The sequence below is a fragment of the Peromyscus californicus genome, unplaced genomic scaffold, assembly GCF_007827085.1.
Source record: "Peromyscus californicus insignis strain IS unplaced genomic scaffold, ASM782708v3 Scaffold_22__1_contigs__length_63687245, whole genome shotgun sequence".
NCBI lineage: Eukaryota > Metazoa > Chordata > Mammalia > Rodentia > Cricetidae > Peromyscus > Peromyscus californicus.
In genome coordinates, this window is record NW_026294525.1 from 28678496 (window position 1) to 28699679 (window position 21184).

At 40.3% G+C, this 21184-nt stretch overlaps 1 protein-coding gene across 1 annotated transcript in view; it reads right to left on the reverse strand.

The window, feature by feature from the left end:
• The window catches only part of Pde7b (phosphodiesterase 7B), a 311632-nt gene extending 292437 nt beyond the window's left edge, over positions 1 to 19195 (reverse strand). The window contains exon 1 of the mRNA XM_052751151.1: positions 18761 to 19195. Within this exon, the coding sequence (XP_052607111.1) occupies positions 18761 to 18781 (21 nt within the window). The 5' untranslated portion in view covers positions 18782 to 19195. The remainder of the gene's footprint in view (positions 1 to 18760) is intronic.
• Positions 19196 to 21184: the final 1989 nt, after the last annotated feature.

Sequence of the window (21184 nt, forward strand, 5' to 3'; positions counted from 1 at the left end):
ACACGTACATTTTAGGCTCCATATGAATTATCTACAAATAATGAGCTTTTGAATTCTAGGCTAATGCATTTTCAAATGCAAATTTACCTGCACTCCAAAGATAACCCGGCACTAGAAAAGCCTGCATGAGGGTTTATATGAGCGAGAATTGTTGAGACCAAGGTTGGATAAAGCACAGGGACAAATAGCCAAATGAATGGAAACACATGAACTATGAACCAATGGCTCAGGGGTCCCCACTGGATCAGGCCCTCTGAATGGATGAGACAGTTGATTGGCTTGATCTGTTTGGGAGACACCCAGGCAGTGGGACCAGATCTTGTGCTCATTGCATGAGTTGGCTGTTTGAAACCTGGGGCCTATGCAGGATTGTTTGGCTCGGCCTGGGAGGAGGGGACTAGACCTACCTGGACTGAGTCTACCAGGTTGACCTCAGTCTGTGGGGAAGGCTTTGCCCTGGAGGAGATGGGAATGGGGGGGGGGGGTTGGGGGGAAGGTGAGGGGGGCGGGAGGGGGGAGAACAAGGGAATCCGTGGCTGATATGTAGAACTGAATTGTATTGCAAAATAAATTAATTAAAAAAAAAAAAAAAAAAAAAAAGAAAAGCCTGCATGGAGGACGAGGAAAACACAACACCCCAGAAAAGACAACAAATCAGCAGAGACAGTGAACGAATACACAAAGATCGATTTCATATAACTAAGCCAGAGCTTGACAGCTGCCTAACCAAACTTATCTAGGGCTCATTTTATTTGCTAATTCCACAGGATATGGCTAAAAGAACACTTTCTTGTGTGTCTATGGCACCCATTCAAAAATACTAGATTGGTTTATATAGAACTGTGAACTGGGAAACACTCTGGATAATGAAGAAAACCACCAAGAGGTCATTGTCACTAATTTACGTCAGAGATTATGCAAGGAAACACTAATTGTTATGCGTGAAAGCCAGGAACCAGGAGCAAGATGGTGCAAGTTTTAGATGATCCCTCCCCTGGAATGTGAGCGACAGATGAAAAACAGGTTGTGATGAACGATGCTTTAGCCCCAAAGCTCTTTAGTGTATCAGCAATTTCAGAAGTGATGTTTGTCCAAGCACTACCAGCAACTAACAATTGTAAAACAGTATGCACTCTGATGAGATTGGAATTCTTGTCATTTAAAATATTGTATAATGCTATAATGGCCGTATTGAAATATAGAATGTCAGCAGGTGATTATGTTGTTATTTAGGTTACGATTTTCAGGGACACATAAATACCACTTTAAAATTCATTTCAGGCACAAGTGTAAAGCCTCCCAACCAACCAAACAAACAAAAACAAGTTTTGAGGATATACTCTTGGTTCATATGGAGTTTTCCAATGCTACATGCTTTTCTTCACACTTTCTTCTCCAACTTTGTTCTACACTCATTGAAGAAGGTATGGAAGGGAAAGAGAAATACTTGTATAATCCATTAGGAAGCAAGTCATTGTCTCATACTTTTGTTCAGTATGGATTAAGTCAATCAAGACAGTTAATGCCACTGGTAAAATCACAGAGACAAACGTCCTATCTGGAATACTGTAACATTGTATACAGGCTTAAGTCTCTCTCTCTCTCTCTCTCTCTCTCTCTCTCTCTCTCACTGACATACTTTTTTGCATATGAAAATCAAGACAATTATACCCAATAAGTAGATTTGGTACAGACACTAAATGAATTTAATTAATATGGGTTTAAAAGCTTTAAAATCACATAGAGAATATGTTCAATGCAATATGATACAAGAATATTATAGGCAAGACTAAGAATTTTGATAGAGACTTAAGAACCATAAAAATAAAACTAAATTAAAAATTAGAATGTCTATGACTAAAAAATACCATAATTAAAAATAATTTTAATGGGCTTAGTAGTATTATATAGGCCTGAAGAAAGAAATAGGCAGTGAAATATTAGTTAAAAGAAAACAGCAAAAATAAAGAGATGAAAAGTAAACAATGGGAGTAGGTTGATTCAAATCTAAATACACATACAGCTGAACTCCTATTGAGAAGCAAGGCAGAATGAGGCATAATAAAGTGATTAGTAGAAATATTTCAAAGTTACTGAAAAAGAGCAAGACAATTTATGAAATAAAACAGTATAAGAATATCTCCAAGTGTGTCTATGGAATTACCAGTGGAAAATTTCATTCCCAGGAAAAAGATACTTCAGAAAACTGTGAAGTAAAGCCATTGCAGACAAAAATAAAACTTGAATGAAGTCATTACATCACTGTATGCAGGAAATAATAAATTGTATATGATTGTATAATGCTACAATAATAATTATCATTGAGATATTTAAATTGTATAAAGTTAGATATCTAGCAATAGCATGTAATTCATGGGGTACACAAAGGCAGTTGAGGTATTCCAAGGTTCTCACGCTTCCCTTGAAGGAACAGAGCATTAATGCACATCGTATTTTGGTTCAGTCATAGAGGCATCCTATATCCTCCATCAGTAAAACTGTGTAAAAGAATATAAAACAAACTAACGAGAGAGGAGGCAACACAATGATAAGACTTCTCAATCCAAAAGAATAAAAATTAAAAAGAGAGAATAAGATAGACAAATAGACTATATAGAAATAAACTATATAGATTAAATGATTACATTAAACATAAAAGGACTAAATACTCCACAAAAAAGCAAATATAATTACACTGATAAAAACAAACTTTACAAACCTTGGCTTGTAAGAGGCTATTCTAAATGATAAACATATAGAAAATTAAAAGACAGAAGAGTGGAAAATAATATGACTTGCCAGCCCTAAGTAACAGAATGCTTGTTTAACAGATTTTAGCAATGATCAAAGTTGAGTCAAATGCAGCAAACAAACAAACAAACAAACAAACAAACAAGGATAGAACCATGTAAGGGATATAATATAATGGTCAAATTTCTCTTCAGTGGAATAATTTTAAATTTATATCATACTTAGTAATTCTCAGATATTTTCACTGTTACCTTGCTTTTTCAGAAAACTTTTCCTTTAATTACATGTTTATGGAAATTTCAAGACCATGTGTAGTGTGTATCTGTGTGTGTACTGAAATCCTTAGATGCCTATAAACCATTCTGAGAGCTTGTTCTATAAGAACCAATTATTCCCCCAAATGGTAAAGATGGGACTTAAAAGCATAACATCACAATAATAGCATGAATTTCACACAATTCCTGATTTTCAACCTTGAGCTATAAAAATGAAATTTCAAAACTGTTTAATGCAGCATGTGAATAAGTGAGAAAAACTAAAAGGAAAACAGCTGTGTCCTTACCCCTGAGGAAGTTTTTAGAATGCCTATTTGAATAATTAATATAGGGAAAATCAGTACAAATACAGAAGATGTGCATGATGTGGTTAATGAATTCCAAGTTGACATATGGGAAGGACTACACTTAATAACTCCATAGTCATTCATTTCAGAGTCATGGGGAACATTATATAAGCAATGTTTTAACAAATTTTAAGCCTCAAAATTTTGTATAGTAAGTTGACAAGCACATCAGAATTACATTCACAAGTAATGGCAAACTAAAACAACCCCAACATGTTTGCCAATCAATAGATGCATTTGTAAACAATAAATTGGTCTAAAAACTTAAAATTAAAATTATTTTCAGCTAATTGATAAAGAAACATCAACTTTTAAAATTCATGCGATGCAAGGATCCAATCCCCAACCCAGGTAAGGGCAAGAAATTAGAAAGATTAGGGAAGAAATAAATAAAATAGAAACTAAAGGCCCCCAGGCAGTGGGACTGGGACCTATCCTTAGTGCATGAGCTGGCTGTTTGGAGCCTGGGGCCTATGCAGGGACACTTTGCTCAGCCTGGGTGAAGGGAGGAGGGGACTGGTCCTGCCTCAACTGAATCTACCAGGCTGAGCTGAATCCCCAGGGGAGTCCTTGTCCTAGAGGAGATGAGAATGGGGGGTGAGCTGGGGGGAGGAGGGGCCGGGAGGAGGGAGGACAGGGGAATCCGTGGCTGATATGTAAAATTAAATTAAATTATAAAATAAAATTTAAAAATAAAAAAATAACTAGAAGGACAATACTCAGAATCAATTGAATACAGAGTTGGTTCTTCGAAAAAGTTAACTGACCCATCTCTAGGCCCACAAACCAAGAGAAGGAGGGAGAGAGAGGACACCCGGACAAATGACACCAGGAACAAAAAGGAAGACCCTTTTAAACAACCTGTTAAAGACCCTGTTACAACAGACCCTATGAAATCCAGAAGACCACCAGAGAGTACTAGAAAAACTCACATTCCAAGAAACTGGAGAACCTACATGAGACAGATACATGTCTAAATGTGTACGGTGGACCGAAATAAAGTCCTCTATTATTTATAAACAGGCCCACGATGAACAGTGAGATTGAGATAGTAGCTAAAAGTATTCCCACAAAGACAAGTCCTGGAACAGCACTGCTGGATTCTAACACATTTTTAGGGATGCTGATATCTCTTAAACTGTTCCATGACATAGCGAGGGAAGGATCCCCATCAGATTAATTTGATGACGCCAGTATTATCCTGATATAAAAACCAAGTCAAGACACAACAACAACAAAAAGATAACATACAGCTCAATAACCCTGATGAAGAGAGACACGAAACTTCTCCACAAAATGCTTGCATATCAAATTCAATAACAAAGCAAGAAGATGATGAATCATGACAAAGGACAAAAGAGTCTCATCTTAGCATTGCAAGGTTGGCTCAACATGAGCAAACGGATCAATGTAATTCACCATGTAAATAATCTCAAGGACAGATTTTTCTGATCATCTCCATAGATCAGAAAATGCTTTGATAAACTCACGATGCCTGCATGTCTTGCAGAAATTAGGAAAAGACAGAACACACCTCAAAATAATCAAAGCTATACCTGAAGGCCAACTGACAGTGTTATGCTAAGTTGGGGGCGGGGATCAAAAGCATGTCTTCTACAATCTAGAAGACAGGGGTGACCACTCTCTTCATTCTTATTCATTATTGTGCTCAAAGTCCGAGAGCAATAAGACAAGACAAAGATATAAAAGGAATAAAAACAGTAATGAAGCAAAGTTATCCCTATTTGAAAATGCCACGATCTAATACTTAAAAGACTCTGCAGGTTCCACCTGAAAACTTAAATATAGTAAACGTGTTCAGTAAAGTTGCAAAATACAAAACTGATGAAAATGCACAGCACTCCTGACTGTGGGCTTCCCAGCCTGACTGGTAAACCTGCAACATCGCCCTTGCTGGGCACACAAGGCTCAGACGACATTCCAGAAGAGGGGACACAATGAATGTCAGAGACAAAGAACCATGTTGGCTCCACAATATTGTCTGGGATACACGACACTGCACTGATGACACCCCAACAATATGGTTACCTCAACAGGATCTGAAGAATGACAACACCAGCTGACAAGCCAACATGGAGGAGGGGACTCTCACAAGACCCTGTCCCGAGATGAAGCGTCATGGGCAATATAAGTCTCCTCCAGCAACAAGCTCCTTGCTGGGTTATCCAGCCCCAAGCAGTCAATCATAAATGCATGTATATATGACTAACTCTAAATGAATGCAGGAGGTTATATTTATAAATTAGTAAACAATATATAATATACTAGAATTAAATTACAACAACAATAAAAAAATGGAGGCAATGTATTTGAGAAGGAGTGGTTATAAAGTTGAGAAGGAAGACTTATAAAGAGGAGATGAAATGGGAGGAAATTATGTAAATACAGCCTTCATGTATGAAAGTCTAGATAAGTAAATACAACTTAAAAAAAACACAGAAGCTTTCATTTATAGCAATAAGGAATTGTATGGGAAATAAAATAGGAAGAATACCTCACTCACAATCACTGTCAAAGAATAAAGTATTAAGAAAGACCTCAGCAAGGATGTGGAAGAACTATACAAGAAAAAAACTGTAGGACACTGAAAAATGAAAAATTTGAGATTATGGAGAGACTTTCGTGCTCTTGGATCATCAGAATTAATAGTGTGAAAATGGCTGTATTGCCAAAAGTAATCTACAGACTCGACGTAATTCCTATTAATCGTTCCAGTGACAAGGGTTGAAGAGATGGCTCAGGAGTGTTCTTACTCAGAGGACTCTGGTTGCTTTTCCCAGCACCACCCACACAGCAGCTCACACCTATCTGTAACTCCAGTGCCAAAGGATCCAATGCCCTTTTCTGGCCTGCAGGTATGAGACATACACGTGGTGCACAAGTATGCATGCAGACAAACCGATCCACACACATAATTTTAAAAATAAAAAAGGTCCAGTGATATTCTTCACAGAACTGAAAAAAACAAAATAAACCTTCATATGGAAACACAAAATACCACATACGGCCAAAGCAATCCCAAAACACTGCTGATGAAATCATAAAATCTGACCTCAAATTATACTTCAGAGCAATAGTAATAAAAATAGCCTGTTACTGGCATGCACACACACACACACACACACACACACACACACACACACACACACACACAAAAAAAAAAAACCAAAAACCAAAAAACAAAACAAAACAAAAACCAAAAAACAAAAAAACCCAACCAGACATGTAGACCAATGGCAAAGGATAGAGGACCCAGAAGTAAGTCCACCCAGCTACGGCCACCTAATACTTAGCAAAAGCACCAAGAACACACACTGGAAAAAGACAGCCTACTCAACAAACAGTGTTGGCGAAACTGGGCATGTATCTACAGAAGAATGGTCGTAGACTCTCTTCTGTCTCTCTGCACAAAACTCAATTTCAAAGTGGATCAAAGACCTTAACTTAAAATCTGAAGCACTGAAACTGCTGGAGGAAAGCACAGGGAACACACATGAAGTCATAGACATAGGCAAGAACTTCAACAGGACTCCACCGGCACAAGAAATAGTTCCTGAAATCAACAGATGGGACTATGGGAAATTAAAAAGTGTCTGCGCAGCAACAGACAGCCTAAAGAATGGGAGAAAAAAATATTTGAGATTTTTGGAGGGATACAGATTATCTTTTTTAAGAGCACAAAGGGCTGAGGACAGCTCAGTAGCAGAGTGCTTGTCTTACGTGTGTAAGACCGTGGGTTTGATCTCCGGTAACACCACACACACACACACACACACACACACACACACACACACACACACACACATGAGTGAGCATAGCATATCCTAACCAAATTAGTTTTTTTCTAGGACTTCAATTTGATTTGACATTCAAAGCCAACAACAAGAATAAGAGAGTAAAAACAAACAAAAAAATCATACATTAGATATCCAAAAGAGTACTTAGTAAGTTAAATACTTAGCATGCAAGGGATAAAGGAAACATTCTCCATGTTATGAAGAATATCATACTTAATGGTAGACTGCTGAGGGCTTTTCTTCTGTGATGGGACATAGATAATGGTCATAGATAATGTTGTCCACTATTACTCCTTACTGATAACTTAGCCAGTAAATAAACAAAAGGTATCAGTATTAAAAACAAAGACAGATGACCGGTAGTATTCTTGGATAGTATAATTATTTTGTTACAAAAATCGAAAGTATCTATAAAATACTTAAACTCATGAGTTTATTATCATTAGCAAACTATTATTAGTTTATTGTCCATTAGCAAGCTTCTGGATAATAAACTGTGCACACACACAGACACCAAAAAAAATGGTTTCCATGTATATTAGAAGCAAAAAGTTGCAACTGAAGAGGTGCTGTTTAGATCAGATCAAAATACTAAACACCCACTAATAGGTACAGCAAGGGATATCACAAAGCCAGCTAGCAGGTATGAGTGAGAGAAAGTAACAAAGGCCTACAAAACGGAAGAGGATGCACCATGCTGACAAACCAAGGCTCAAAAAAGCCATCATCTTCTCAGGTGAACCTGTATTCCAACTGTTTGCTTGCCTTGTTGATTGGTTGATTTGGGAGTAAGGAATCTGAATTCTAAAATTGATGCAGACATGTAGAGAACCCAAGATAATAGTGAAGAATAAAACAGGAAATTTTGCTAATAGAAGAGATGCTTGTACCACTTAGAGCAATCAAAGTTACCAAAGAAGGATGAAGAATCTTTTAGAATTAAAATATAGAATGACTGGACTTGACCACAAAGATTTCATTTACTTGTGATACATGTGAAAAGGGAATCAGCAAAATGCACATGAAGTCAGGATGACCTTTCCTCTATACCTAACAGAAGTGCTGATCTGGAAGATGAGGGGGGACATGTGCTCTTGGTGAGAGTGGACATTCTTATAACAACTTCGAGAAATAGTGAATTTTCTACTGATGTTTAACTTGATTTGTTAAGGCCAAGCAGCTTTGTTTCTAGGCAGGTCCTCAACAGAAATATAAGGACTATACACCAAAAGACTTAGGCCAACATTATCTATAATGCAAGAAACTGGACTAATTACAGTGATTTGCTCAGTACAGTGGACAAACGGACTAAATCTCATGCAGTGAAAAGAAACAAAACACGATTATATAAAACAACTTACACGTCTCAAGACACAATGTCGAAGAAAGGAAGAGGGAGAAGATACAATGGGACTCTGGCATGCTGATGATATAAAAAGTCATTGTCTTGACTTGAGTAACAAGAGGTGTTTGTATGTTTGTTTTAAGACATGGTACAGATTGACCTTGAACTTACATACATCCCATGCTCACGTCAAAAACTGCGGCAATCCTCCCATCTCAGCATCCCAGATGCTGGCATGAACCAACACTCCGGCAACTTGAATAACACACAGAGGTATAGAGATTTCCTTACGATAAGTGACTGGTCAATACATTTACAATTTAGGTTCTTTGTGCTATAGTTTAATACAGAGGAGGAAAGGCAAAGAAACATCGCAGATCGTTTTCCGGTTCCACCACATAATACTTGAGAATGGCTAATTTATAAAGAAATGGGTTCTTACAATTCTGGAGACTGGGGATTTCAAAAGCTCAATGCCAGCAGTTGGCACTCTGCCTTATAATGTGACAGAAGGTGAAGGGGTGAGAACAAGCCACCAAGAAAGGATGAAGGTGAGACCTGGGCACGTCTGTAACAACCCACTCTCAGGGTAACTAAGGCACTCAATGGTGACCACACTAACCCCTTCATGAGAATTCTGTTCTGTGAAGTTAATACTTCTTACAAAGCTCTACCTCCCAATCTAGCTACCCTGGGAGTCAAGCCTCCAGCACATGAACTCTGAGGAGAAACTTTCAAACTGCAACAAAAATAAATTTATCTTAAATTTAAAGCACTCAGCACAACACTATCTACATATAATCCAAGAACTCATCTAAGCACGTAGTGCCAATTGATAGGCATATGCATACTCTCTTTCATTCTCTACACACTCAACAAATAAAAGCCTTTCCATCTTTTTACACTTTTATGAAACATACCATACACATCTTCATACTAGAAAATGTAAGTAGAGTAAGGTTAACTTGTGCACAGTCACAGAGCAAGGATGATCTCCACTGAATCCTGCCTCAGCATCCTTGTACACCACCACAGCCAACTACCCTCCTGAAGTTGGAAGTATCAACTTCTAAGGCATTAAAAACGAAAGAACATTATTTCTCTTTATTTTGGAACCTCGTGTGTATAAATATAGTTAGAAGAACGCTCTAACATTTTTGGAAACAAATGCTCTTATGCTTTGTATAAATATTTAAAAAATGTTTTCCAAGTCATGCTTAGAATGAGTAGAGATGAATTGAAAACATATAAGAACAATTCAGACTTGTCACCAGAGTGGAAGTGGAATCCTGGCTCCACTAGCTGGAATTCCTTTCAGTCTTAATTTCCTTGCTTTGGAAATGGTCTCAGCTAATCCTTGCTTAACAAGAATGACGTGAGAATAAAGTGACTTGTGTCATTTTTTTTTAAGAGTGAAGTGACTCATTACACATGAAAACTTGACATTAGAGAGCCCAAAGTACCCTGCTGCAAGTGACATTTTAGAGACATGAAAACCAAACGTGCTAAACACTTTGCCAAGAGTATCAATCATTCTTGCTTCTAGAACCTGGACTTGGGGTTTTAGCTTCCAAATTGGGAGCTCCTTAAAAAAGCAAGCGGATCTTCTTTTTCTCTTCCTCCTTTTCCTTTTCTCTCCAAAAAATCACCCAAACTTATTTTATTTTAAATTACATTTTGCTTTTTACTTCAATGAATATATGATGCATTTAGTTTTTAAAGCTTTATGTTAGAGGGGACAATATATGGGAATTCACTATGACCTCTAAGTCACCTGTTAGTTCTGACATGAGTGTAGACATTAAAAGTTTCCCCCAGTGATGCTGGATACCAAACAGCTGCTAGATCAGTGCTGAACCCGTGACCTCTCCTTTGTCTCTATGTTTTAAGTTTGAGAGGGCCAGTGCCCCATACTTCTCTCCCGAAACTACATGAGTGCTGAAGCATCAGAATCGGGGTGTGTGTGTGTGTGTGTGTGTGTATGTGTGTGTGTGAGAGAGAGAGAGAGAGAGAGAGAGAGAGAGAGAGAGAGAGAGAGGGAGGGAGAGAGAGAGAGAGAGAGAGAGAGAGAGAGAGAGAGAGAGAGAGAGAGAGAGAGAGAGAGAGAGAGGTGGTGGTGGTATTGTATTCCCCAAAATATTGTGCACCCTAATAAACTTATCTGGGGTCAGAGAATAGAACAGCCACTAGATACAGAGGCTAGAAAATGGTGGCACACACACCTTTAATTCTAGCATTCCAGAGGCAGAAATCCATCTGCTCAAGGATACAGCCAGGCATGGTGACTCACGCCTTTTATCCCAGAAATCGAGCCTTTAATCCCAGGAAGTGACAGCAGAAAAAAAAAGATATATAAGGCGTGAAGACCAGAAACTAGAAGCATTTGACTGGTTAGGCATTCAGGCTTTCGAGCAGCAGTTCAGCTGAGATTCATTCTGGATGAGGACTCAGAGGCTTCCAGTGTGAGGAAACAGGATCAGCTGAGAAGTTGGCCGGGTGAGGTTAGCTGTGGCCTGTTCTGTCTCTCAGATCTTCCAGTGTTCACTCCAATAACTGGCCTCAGGTTTGATTTTATTAATAAGAACTTTTAAGATTCATGCTACAGAGAGAGAGATCAGTTGTTGTGTTTATAAGCTTTGAAGCATCTTTCTAGCATAATGATTTTTAACAGTCAGGAGAAAAGAATAGAGTTAGACACGTTAGAGTGTCTTATGACCCAAGAGTGCCATGGCACAGACACCCACTCCTTTTTTCTTTTATCTGAGTTATTCCTCAGGAAATAAGAAATAAAACTAGTAGGTATGTTCCATAATGAATAAAGTTTCCGAAATGAACTGAAAGCCAAATTGAAATTACGTTTTCATTTCTTTGAAGAAATGAGGATGCTGGTGTGAAGGCCTTAGAAAGAGGGCACATTTCTACCACGCCGGAAACAACTCTTTCTAGAGTTAGTGACCTTTTCTAAATTGAGGCATTCTTTAGACCTCCCTATTGCTGGGGCATCTCCTCTCGTGAGAGTGTTGTCTACCCTTGTGAATGACTGAGCTCTTTCTTCTCACTGGACACAGCTGGCAACTGGCATAATGAGAAAGGGAAATGAAGGTATGTTTTTTTCTTTCTCATGGAAAACCAAGAAATTCATAAATCATATTTAAACAGAACCAGCCCTAGTTGTTTGCACACCTACAATATGAACTTATTAAAATAATGTTTTCTAAATAACGGATATTATGGTATAAATTTATTTTAAAAGTTTGCCAGAGATATACAGTTTCCTCCAAGACAATTTGAGAAAATTACAAGCTTTCCATGTTTAACTAATTTGAAAAATTAAGTGAAACCAAACCAGTTTTAAAACAGGTAATTTAGCTGATATGTTCAAACCAGTAAAATATATAACGTATATTGGTTTAGCCCAAAAAGTTCCCATGAACACCCCGGCAAGCTGAAAGGAACTTTGGTCTTGACAAAGCTCCTCATTCTGTCCTACTGAAAATCAAGTCTAGAGGGCTGCTGGTATCCCAGAGTTACTCAAGTTGGGATGTTGCGTTTTCTGTGTTTTCCTGTCTATGACCCTATTCTACAGCATTCTTTCTCTTTGGCAGTTTCAAAAGCACACGAAATAAAACCCAAGCCAAATAGAAATTCCTTTTTCCTTCATCCTCTAACTTTGTTTTCAACGTCAAATACGACACAGTGTCACAAGTATGACAGCAAAAATGATTTCGGCTGTAAACGTCGTAAGCTTTTAGGGAAAAGGTGAACAACTGTATGGAATTCACAGAAACTAAGCCTTTCCCTTCTCTATATTGCAGGTTCTCATCCACCTGTCACACTTTTTTATCTAGATTTCCAGAGATTTTCTCTGAGAAAGCACTAATGTTCTGCAGATTTACACAAATGTCAGTGTAGATTTTTTTCCTGTTTTATATATCTGGAAAATCACTGCCCATCTATTGTGTGTGGGCATACTTCATTCTTTTAAATAACAGGACATTTTATTACCTGAATATAAACTAATAATAATTCATTTATTGTTGGGTTCAGTTAGTGTCTGATTTTTTGTTTGTTTGGTTTGTTTGTTTGTTTTTCAAGACAGGGTTTCTCTGTGTAGCCCTGGCCATCCTGGAACTCGGTGGCCTTGGACTCGGAGATTTCCTGCCTCTGCCTCCCAAGTGCTATGATTAACATGCGCCGCCGCCGCCACCACCTGGCTAGTTTCTGAGTTTTACATAATAGTGCAAAGTTAATTATATTCATACTAAGATTGGTAGAGTTGAAGAGTATGAGAACCATTGATCATTATGTGCTCTAGATATCAAGATTTGACCAACTCAAAGCTTAAAATCACATCACAATCTCCACCTGAGTCCATTGAAGAATGCTCTTTATCCCTGACGAGCTGTGGCCCAACATCCCACATTAGAGGAAGATTCAGAGTCCCAACTCTTAGATGCTCTGTAGATCGGTACACCAGCTACCAGAAAGGAGAAAATTCAAACAAACACCACTCTGAATATTATAGAAGGAAAACCCACCAAAACCTTATTGTCCCCCTTCATTTTGTTCACTTTCTACTTACAGATGAAAGAGAGAGGGGAGGAGAGAGGGGAGGAGAGACGGGAAACAATCTAGAGAGGGAGGGGAGGGAGGGAAAGAGGAGGGGAAGCAGTGAAGGAGGTGGGGATGGAGGGAAGGAGGAGGGGAGGGAGGGAAGGAGGAGGGGAGGGAGGGAAGGAGGAGAGGAGGAAGGGAAGGAGATGGGGAGAGAGGGAGGAGGAGAGGAAGGAGGCAGGAACTTCACATGCCAGGCAAAACTCTCCTGAGTACTGGCTTCAGCTATCATTTTCATACTCTGTACTGTATACAGATCTCAATGCAGACCGTTGTTGATAGGATTTAGAGTTTTTAATAGTGAGGTCTTTGCAGACTATTACTAAGAATTACCTGTGCTTAATGGATTTCTGGGTGCTGTCATGCTGTTTGTAGGTTTGTTTGAAATGACTAACCTGCTCCTTAACCTCCGTGCTTCAGCTGTTAACTGTAAGCCCTCACTTGGCAGAGAGGCCAGCTGGTCGTAGCCACACAGGATGGGCCAGTGTCTGGATAAGGATAACTGGACTACCTCACAGCCATCCAGGAGGATGAGGCAGCATGCCTGCAGCAGGGTTCATAGCCTCACAGGAGATACGCAGCCAACAGTCAACTCTTCAGAAGGTTCCCCACCCCCAGGGTTCTCCCAACTTTACTATCAAAATGTTTCCAGCTATTCTCTAAAGAAACCAGAGTTGGAGCCGAAGCAATGTCAAGGAGAGTAATCTAAGAGCTTTAGAATGGCTGACATTTACGAAAACAATGTTTGTCTTGCAACATTGATGTCTCATCTACAGTAAACACAAACCACGTCCCTTTGCTGGTTGAAGAAATGCTCCAGTGTGGAGGGGTACCGCTTTACGTGAGAGAAATATGGCAAAGAGAGGGAGCCCTCCCAGTGGAGTGACAGTCTTCCTGGGAGAGATTCCCCAAATCCAGGGCTTGTGACTGCTTTTGCTTTTCATTGGTAACGTGATTGTCTTGGAGGTGGAATTATACAAACTTAGATAAGCAAGAGATGGTAAAGCTTGAAGAGAAGTAGTAAAAATAGCAGACAGGAGAGATGGAAGAACTCAATCCATGCTAATGGTTCAATACGATCTTGTTGATATGAATCTTGTCAGGGTAAATCATGGCATGGAAAAGAAAAGGCACCAAACAGCCATAAAGACAAGGAAAGTGAGGCCCCCATAAACTCACACAAGTGAACCCTGGAAGTTCTGGAACTGCTGTCAGCAGCTTCCAGTCACCGAGGGTGCTCCCCACAGCAAGAACATCACAGTACATCAGTGTTCGAGCCCATCATGGCGGCCAATCCTCCTCATTCCGGTCAAATGACTGCTGATATCTGGAGCTGCTTTCAACATTCTCAACAGGTTCTTCCTATGACTTGAGGAATGGTGAAGAAAACCCCAGTGTGTGAGTTTTATTCTCCATCTCAAACCGCTGAATAAACTACGTCAATTTAGGGCAAAACTCGGGTTCTCCTCAGCTCACTAATTTTTAAGATCACCACTACAAAAGAATAGCGGTGCGTTCACCTGACCCTATTAGATGTCCTTATGGACAAAAATTCACTTCTTACAGTCTAACTGGCATTCAGCCGACTCTTCGGTATAGCTTTTTCTTCTCTCTATCTCCCTCCCAAACTTTTCGTGTATGTGTGTGTGTGTGTGTGTGTGTGTGTATGTGTGAATGCCTATGGTGTATTGTGTGCAAATGTATATATGTGTCTGCACATACTTGTGGAGATCAGAGCTGGATCTCAGGTGTCTTCCTCTATTGCTCTTCTCCTTGTTTTGTTGGTTCGTTTGTTTGTTTCCTGAACCTGGAGCTGCCTTTTCAGCTATGCCGGCTAGCTAGCAAGCTCCCACCATCTCTGTTTCTGCCCTTCAAGGGTTATGGTTATAGATAGATGCCGCTGTAGTCTAGCATTTACCGGGGTGCGGAGGATCTGAATTCAGGTCCTAGGCTTGCTCAGCAAGTACTCTACCCATTGAGCCATCTTCTCAGCCTCAACTGACTTTTGTATTCACTTCAGGTTAAGAAACATGAACGGCGGCAGTAGTTTCTTTTTGAGATTTTTTTTTTGAATCACAGTTTGACACTTTCACATTTATGTGTAGATGATTTAAAACAAAGCAAAACAAACAAAAACAAAAAACCAAACCTTTGGTTGAAAGTAAAAAACACTGTAAAAAGTCTGGCCCACAGGGATGTTGGAAACAGTCCAATCCAACCGGTTCCTAACACAGATGGGGAAACTGAGGTCAAGGATAACTGAGTGACTTAGCGTCCATCACTAGTTGCTGCCAAATGAGGGTGTCCCCGTCCTGGTCTCTGGTCCCTGCTTTTTTCCGGTTCGCTCCATGCAATCACTCTCTTAATTGCATGGTAACCTGTTTAAATGATTAAATAATCCTTGGAGGTGGGGCTTTAAATGCCTCGATTTAACATTAAACCATTGACACATTTCCTTCTTGTTAGTCAAGCTTCTAAATATGCCTTGCATATAGACATTTTAGTTTGGGCCTCTACAGTTCCTTTTCTTTCTTTTTCTCAAATCTCAACATCAAGCACTTTAAAGTCTACTAAGAAATCAAGTAGGCAACATGTCATGAATGAAAGCAAGGATGCTTAGAGAATCATGAATGAAAGCAAGGATGCCTGGAGAATTATGAATGAAAGCAAGGATGCCTGGAGAGGCCTGGTGCTGAGTGGCCCAGCAAGCCACTCTTCTGGGGAGAATAAAGTGCTCCCTGAATGAAAATGTTGGGGGAAGTCAGGACACCACTAATGGAAGTAGTTATAGAAATGGCCTCACCACTGTGTGAGGGACCAGATCAATCTTCAAATGCCAAAGTTTTGCTTCCTGCGGGAGGTGTACCTGCTAAAAAAGACTCTTACTTGACTCAAGACCTCTTTGGGATATGTGAACTGAATCCTCAGGATGGCAAGTTCTTTGGACAGTTCATGTACATGGAGGGTTCCTTCCTAAGTTATGTACGACCAACACAGTGTGAGATTAAACCAGATAAAATAGCTGTTACCACCGGGTGGTGGTGGCACATGCCTTTAATCCCAGCACTCAGGAGACAGAAACAGGCGGATCTCTGAGTTCAAGACCAGCCTGGTCTAAAGAGCGAGTTCCAGAAAGGGGCAAAGCTACACAGAGAAACCCTGTCTTGAAAAACCAAAAGAAAAAAAATAGCTGTTACCTAGATATTCTTGAATCTTCTCTGGCCCTTAAATCTGACAGCTGTCTTTAATATAAGGAAGCCCTTGTAGACATGGGTTGGATTAACTTCTTGCTTAATAAAATCCTTCCAACACTATGCTCTGTGAATCAACAAGCAGTTTCCCTTGTGATTTGAGCTTGGCAAACAACAAGTTAGACCTTGGAAGAATAATTACTGGGCAGAGGCCTTTCCAGGTGGTACATTCCCACTTGGGGGAAGCTTGGTCATTTTACTTGTGCGCATATGACATCCTTTTGGCTGAAAAAAAATAACACACGCTGACATTTGGAATGCCCTTGTCTTGACCATTGACAGTTTCCATGTTATATTTTTAAGCTGGATTCAACACCAAAAATATTTCTCAAAGCAGTTAAAAATCCCAGGTGTAAAATTACTTAGATAATTTACAATGCGTGTTGGGTGAATTCTCAGCAAACATTTTAGCCTGGCTCTTATTCAGCCCCAACAATGGGTGGCTTTGTGCTAAATGCTGGGGAAGGTGTTAAAAGGTGCCCGGTGTCATTGTTTTCCTTAAGCTGATGCCTGTCTCTGACACATCTTGGAGTTTTCCACCCCTGTCCTAAGCAACTTCATTCAAAAAAATAGTTTCTCCAAGCAACTTTTGCTGAAATACCCTCTTCGCTGATTTTGGCACATGCTCAGTTGAGTGGGGCCCTCTGAAATCGGAGAAATTAGGTAGAGAGCCTTATCAAGAGGATTTGGATTGGGGAGCTGTCTGTCTCTAGTGAACTTTGAGCTCCTGCTGTCGATTAAAAAAGACTTCATTTTACTGGAGCAAACGTCAGTCAGGACGGAACCCCTGACACCCTTCTTCATTTCCCCAGCCAGCAATAAAAGATAAAGCAGAGGAAATGGAGGAGTTGCAGCCATGCATTCGCAACACACGAAGTCCTTGTTTTTCCCCGCTAGGCGCTGCAGAAAAGCAATTGTCCATTCGGGGCACATCTTCTGCCATTCAGAGCTAATATTTTTCCTGTTCTTAACTAGGTGCACGATGCAGTTAATTCTGTTAACCCCTTCAAGGGCACTGTGTGTTTGAGCCTTGCTTCACGGCGCTGCCGATATGACCCAGTTTCACAGATTTCTAGTTCTCGGTGTTGAGAATAGAAACTTTAAGGAGAACGAGTTAGAAATTTTGGAGCAGGGCAGTGGTTTCAAACAATCCTGTCTCATTGGTTAGTGCGTTAACTCTCAGATAAGGAAGCCTGTGCTAACCGTGTATTATCTGAATTGCTTTTAGAAAAATTGAATGCTTGACAGGAATGATTCTCGGCAAGGTCCCCTTAGACACATAATAACGTGTGGCTGAAAACATTAGCCCTGCGTTCAGCTGCGTCTTCTGCAGCAGCTAGTGAGTTTACTGTGCATGAATGTATGCGATGGGCTTGTTCCCTTCCTTGCAATGGTCTCTCTGGCCAGAGCACACGAAGAGCTGAGTTTTTAGGTGATTAATTAGTCCCCAGGCTCCATCACTTAAGTCTCTAATTAAATATCTGACTCTGCTTTCAACCGGCTCAGGAAGAGATAATTACCGAGTCTTGCGGTGATAATAAAGTTTTATTTTCCTTTGTAAAATAATAAGACCTAAATCACTGGCCACATAACTCAGAACCTATATCTCCTCGTTAACTTTGAGATTGAAAACAGTGTTTTTATAAAATGTAGCAAGATGATAAAGTGGATTTTATTTTTCTCTCAACAATTCACCCCCACCCATTTGTCTGGGTTCCCTCCCTCTCCCTGCCAGCTGTTCCTTTCTGTCCTACCACTTTCTTCTTCTACTACTGACCAACAGGACAAACTCCAGGAAAAACAACAACAACAACAACAACAACAACAACAAACCAACCCGATTTTTCTCCTCTACTAGTTCACAACACTTCACCAACATTTTCCTGCCCTGTCCTACCAAAATTGAAAAACGACCCAATTCTAAAATTTACCATGGAGAAGAAATATTGCATTTATTTAAAAAAAAAAAACGTAGGCGCGGAGGGGGGGGCCCTCCGTAGGGGCTCAAAGTGCAGAGAATAGCTGAGGTTCTTGCTAGACCCTGCTGCCCTAGAAGGGTTAATTCAGAGCAAGTGACAGTGGTTAGTCAGTTCGCTTAGAAAAAGGAAGGAAATTCAAAAGCTAGTTGCTGTAGGAACAATCACAGAGGATATATATATATATATATATATATATATATATATATATATATATATATATATATACATGTACACACACACACACACACACACACACACACACACACACATATAGGTACGGGTCTATTTTCAATAAAAACCAAAACCAAAACCCTGACGTCTCCTTGGGACTCTGTAGTCTCAAGGGAAATGAACTTGCCGCTTAAATTTGTTGTACATACCTCAACCATTAAACAAGACATTTAACCATAGTGGCAGTTCTGTGACCTTTGAAAGCCGTGAAATCTCTGAGCGGTGTGGCTTGTTCATGAAGACTTGTGCTGCAGAATCCAGCAACTTCATCCAGGATTAGGAATATAATTATGTCAATTTTTTTAACAAAAGAAAATATTTAAAAAAAAAAACAAAACAACAAAACAGAGGAAAGAAAAAGAAAAAACACCAAAGCAGTCGGAGAGCTGGGAAGGACGGAAGGTGGAGAGCCAGGCTCTCTCTGGGTGAGGGCACCACTTTTCTCCCAGACAAGTGCTGGGACAGAGCCCAGCTTGCTGCAATGCCCAGAGCAAGGGACTGGCTGGGCGAGCGAGCAGGCAGCCGGCCTGGGAGACTGGGAGGTGCTGTCAGTTGCCACAGGCAAGGCAAACCAGAGACCAATCGGCTGCTGCGCCGCCGCCGGCAGCTTACTGGAGTAGAGCCTTTTCTGTTGATGTTTCCTCATTTCAAGAGTGACGTCAAAGGGTTTAGTTTTTCCTCTGCATGTGCTATTAATTTTAAAAGGACTGTACTATGGGAAGAATGTGTGTGTGTGTGTGTGTGTGTGTGTGTGTGTGTGTGTGTGTGTGTGTGCCTGTGATTAGCTGGAGTGCCCCACTCTCAGGAGAACCCAAGAAACATTTTCTATATTCAGAAACAATATTTTAACAACTGAAATACCTTGGAGTTTGGTGTTTAAAATAATTAAACACACACACACACACACACACACACACACACACAGCAAGCGATAGCAGCGAGTCTTCTGTTTTGCCATGTGTGAGTCGCTGTACATGTCCACACTTCACAGCTTGTTGCTTATTTCTGGGGTAGTTCATTTTTACCCTCACCTAAAAAAACAAACAAACAAACAGCAATTGTTAATACATCTCTAGAGCTGTGGATGCAGCAGCACTGTGCACATGAGCTGACCAACTTTAGTAGGGGCAATGAAGAATGGAATCCATGTGGCCCCGGCTGCCGGTGGGGTCCCTGTTTCTCCCACCTTCCCACAGCTTCGGAGGCAAAGCCTTGGAATTATTCAAATGGGGAGATTCCAGATCATTCCCCCACAAAAGTCAGTTAGGAGGTAGGACAACAAGAGTCCACGCAGTCATTCACGTCTGGGGTAACCTCGTGTTCTCTCTGAGTATACGAAGGTCCACTATGAGTCCACGCAGTCGTGCCTGGGGTAGCCTCGTGTTCTCTCTGAGTGTGTGAAGGTCTGGTTATTTAGGGACACCGTCTCTGCCAGGGACCCCGGTTAATCCCTGTAGCTCTCTTCCCACACTTGAACATCTCTGCGGTTCCCATCTGCTGTTTCTGCTTCCCCCAGGTCCTCCCCACTCCATTCCCACCCTGGATTCTAAGAGGAAAACCTATTTTTCACTTCCTCCTCTCTTTTCAGGTTTCAGGTCCTTCCCTGCTAACCCCACACTGATGACAGGCCTCTAAAGGGAGTATGTGACTCAGACTGTAGAATCAGATGTCTCTCTTGATCCGGGTGAAAATAATGTTTTAGGGGTAGACACAATATTTGAAAAGTTCCACGTCCTTTTTTATAAATGAACATGACCCTTTTTCATAAATGAACATGATTTTTTTTCGAAATAAGGTATTTATTTCTATGATCTTAGGTACTAAGGTTTATAAATCCTGGGGATTAGAGATTCTAATTCTAGTAATGAAGACACATAGTGAATACAGTACTTTCTCCCACATAATGTACATTTTTAGGGAGAAGTGTGAAGTGATAGGCATTTTAAAAATAAATAAAAATCCTGTATGGTAGCACACACTTGTAATCCTAGGACTTGGGAGGCTGAGGCAAGATGGTCACCAGTTCAATATCACCCTGGGCTACTAAGTGCGATTCTGAATTAAAAAAAAAATAGAAACAAACAAACAAAACCCTAAAGCTAAGAATAAAATAAATATGTGATTTTAGGCTGTAAGAAAGACTTTAAAATAAAGTAAGGTAGGAGCTAGAGCTTTGTGTAGTTCACGTGTAGTGTGCTTGCTATTTTAGGTGTGATGATCTGGAACACTCTAATGAGGCAACTTAGAGCAGAGGTCTGAACGTGGGCAAGAGCAGGTCACATGCATGTCTGCATTCCAGGTCCACGCCTGGCGTATTTACAGAAAAGGGAGTTGGACGGCTCTCGGAGAGTGAAGAACGGCTTCATGGAGGTATGCCTAGGACCAGATTAGGAAGAATGGAACCTGCATTCCAGGAAGGGGAGTCCTAAGATAGGCTTCTGAGCATAAGCAAAAGCGTAGGACCAATAATGAGTCACATTGCGCTGGGTAGGTGAGAGAGTGTTGTAGCCTGAACTTGGATAAGAGTCATGCAGAGGTGAAAGGTCCAGATTCTGGAAGGTGGTGTGTGTTTG